The sequence below is a fragment of the Antrostomus carolinensis genome, unplaced genomic scaffold, assembly GCF_000700745.2.
Source record: "Antrostomus carolinensis isolate BGI_N321 unplaced genomic scaffold, ASM70074v2 scaffold23909, whole genome shotgun sequence".
NCBI lineage: Eukaryota > Metazoa > Chordata > Aves > Caprimulgiformes > Caprimulgidae > Antrostomus > Antrostomus carolinensis.
In genome coordinates this window covers 37,432-40,177 of record NW_010336740.1, presented here as the reverse complement: position 1 = coordinate 40,177, position 2,746 = coordinate 37,432, and the positions used below count along the sequence as shown (strand labels likewise).

The 2,746-nt window shown below is 45.3% G+C and overlaps 1 protein-coding gene across 1 annotated transcript in view; it reads left to right on the top strand.

The window, feature by feature from the left end:
• The first annotated feature begins 12 nt into the window (after window positions 1–12).
• The window catches only part of DLL4 (delta like canonical Notch ligand 4), an 8,178-nt gene continuing 5,444 nt past the window's right edge, over window positions 13–2,746 (top strand). The window contains exons 1-3 of the mRNA XM_010174973.2: window positions 13–244; window positions 1,199–1,259; window positions 1,368–1,498. Coding sequence (XP_010173275.2) covers window positions 13–244; window positions 1,199–1,259; window positions 1,368–1,498 — 424 coding nt within the window. The remainder of the gene's footprint in view (window positions 245–1,198; window positions 1,260–1,367; window positions 1,499–2,746) is intronic.

Sequence of the window (2,746 nt, the reverse complement as noted above, 5' to 3'; positions counted from 1 at the left end):
CTCATCAGCCAGATGTCGATCCAGCGGTCGCTGTCGGTGGGCGAGGACTGGTCGCAGGACGTGCAGAGCGGGCCACTGACCCAGCTGCGCTATTCCTACCGGGTGGTCTGCAGCGAGAATTACTACGGCGAGAGCTGCTCCCGCCTCTGCAAGCGTCGCGATGACCGTTTCGGACACTATGTCTGTGAGGCGGATGGCAGCGTGGCCTGTCTGCCCGGCTGGACCGGCGAGTACTGCACCGACCGTAAGTGCCCGGCGGCCTGTGAAGCTCATGGAGGCCCAAGTGTGTTATGGAACATCACTGGCTTTGACTTTCCTGGGCTGGGGTGTGAGCGAGGGGTTGGGGTGCAGCCTGAGAGGCCTTTGAGGAAACGCAAACCCCTACGGCATCAGGGAGCTTGTCTGACAAAGGGACCCTGGACCCAAAAGGGTTGTCCCCTTGTCCAGCTCCACCAGCTGGCCTGATCCTGGCTGTGTAGCTGACCTTGCGCTCAATCCTTAAAATAATGGTGGCTTCCACAAGGCTGTTAGAAAGCATTGTGCACGGCTACCCCATAGGCACTTGGGGCCATGTCTTCATGCTGACCTTTCCACTCTGCCCGAGAAAGCTCCACGCTGAGGACTTTGCCCCCTTTAGCTGCAACTACCAGTGCTGTGCGTCACCTCTGCGAGCGTTAGCAGCAAAGAGCGAGTGAGCAGAGAAACAATCTTGGCTGATATCCCCGAATCAGCGATATCTATTCCAAGTTAAAGTGCTAGCAGTTTGCCCACACAAATGCTTCCACCGTTCCTGCTGCCAGAGGAGATGAGACAGGTGTTGTGGAGTAATAGGGGGAACATTTACTGTGGGCTTGGGGTCCTGTTGGGTTTTTTTCAGTCTTTCATTAGCACAAGCCAACGCCACCTCCTCTTGCTCCTTTTCTAGCAAGAGTTGCAAGAGTTCATGTTTGTTGTATAAACAGAAAAACTAAAGGACAACTTGTCAAATCTTGGCTCTCCTTCTTGACTCATTCCTGCCCCAGAACTCCCCGTACGAGAACTTTTAGAACAAAGCTTTGAAAGTGCAAAACTGGTTTTCAAAGTTGCGGGGTTGTTTTGGGTTTTTTTTTTAAGCTGGCATTTCCCCTTTTAAAAGTGTATTCTGTAGTGCCATGTGTATTTACCTAAACATTTCTGCTTTTTTATGTTCTCTTTACAGCCATCTGTCTGTCTGGATGTACTGAACAGAATGGATATTGCAACAAGCCTGGAGAGTGCATGTGAGTAGATGGCAATTGCAATCTGAACTTCAGTTAAAACGTCACCTTGTAATAGAAACTAAAACTCTTTTTCATGTCATTAATGTTTTACTTTGACTTTCCTTTTAGCTGTCGTCCTGGCTGGCAAGGCCGCTACTGCGATGAATGCATTCCCCACATGGGCTGCCGCCACGGGACTTGTAAAACACAATGGCAGTGCATATGTGATGAAGGATGGGGTGGCCTCTTCTGTGACCAAGGTTAGTGCTGAAGGTTGTCCTTATGGCTCTAGATGGGGTATTCCTCAGTACTGGACTAAGGAATCTGGCCCATCAGATATAGCATTACATTTCCTCAAGGTACATGTTCATAGGCATTCGGTTGTGCCACGGCTGTCTTATATACCAATATTTGTAGTAATTTTGGTTGAAAACTAGCAAACCTTTTTGGTACCTGCAGTTTTCCTCCTGGAAAAAACAAAACAAAACAAACAAAACATATGGATGAGTGTTGAACAGGCAAGTTTTCTGCCTGCTTAAGCTAAGTTTAACTTATTCCCTGTACAACTATAACAATTTACTAAACAGTTTCCAGCAGCAGTAAACACCGTCATTTGGGCCTTCCTTATTTTGCATACAAGGAAGTTAACTCATGTGATAAGTCTGGAGCATGAGAGAAAAATCATGTAAGCAAGAATGAAAAGTACAGGTTCCATTTTAAGGTACACCAGACCACTTCCACCTATTCAACCCATTGAATCACTGAACCGTAGCCAGCTGAGCAGTCATGTCCTCAAGGCCATAGATGTGCTGCTAGCACTGAGATCATTAAGTGCTCAAAGCAAGCTAAGTGTTTTCAAGACAGTTATAGGATTAAGATGGTGAAGTCTGAATTAAGCAGGAAAAGTAAAGTTGCGGATTTTTTTCTGCCTGTAGTTATCTATTAACCAGTTGTATTCCAATTACTCTATGGTATTTATAGAGATAATAAAGATTTTCTCCTTATGTCCTATGAACTCATGTGCTTAACCTCCATCTCAAAGTTAAAGGGGGAAAAAAAAAGACTGTCAAGCTTGGCAGAACATTCAGTCAGTTTAAACTACTAACATTCACAACAAGAGAGCGCGGTAAATATCCAATAAAAGATTTCCAGTGTTTGTTTAAATCTCCAAGCCAAAACATCTTTCTTTCCTCCCTGTCTCCCCAGAAGGTGCCTCGGAGCACACCTTTTAAAGATGGGTCTCACTGCGTTAGCATGCGACACGTTGTACACAAAGCATCTATAATGCTATGGCGTGCTTTTTGGAGAACACAAATTTACACAGCACGTTTTCCAACTTGGTATCTAAATCCCATTGCAGCTAATGGGTTTATGCACACAAAAAAGGGAGAGCATACCAAAGCACTAAGAAAGTTAAAATTTTGCTAGGTCTCTCAAAATTCAGAGCTCATGTATTACAGGGATGGATGTAGAGAAATATCTAAAATTGATGATAATCTGAAACATCT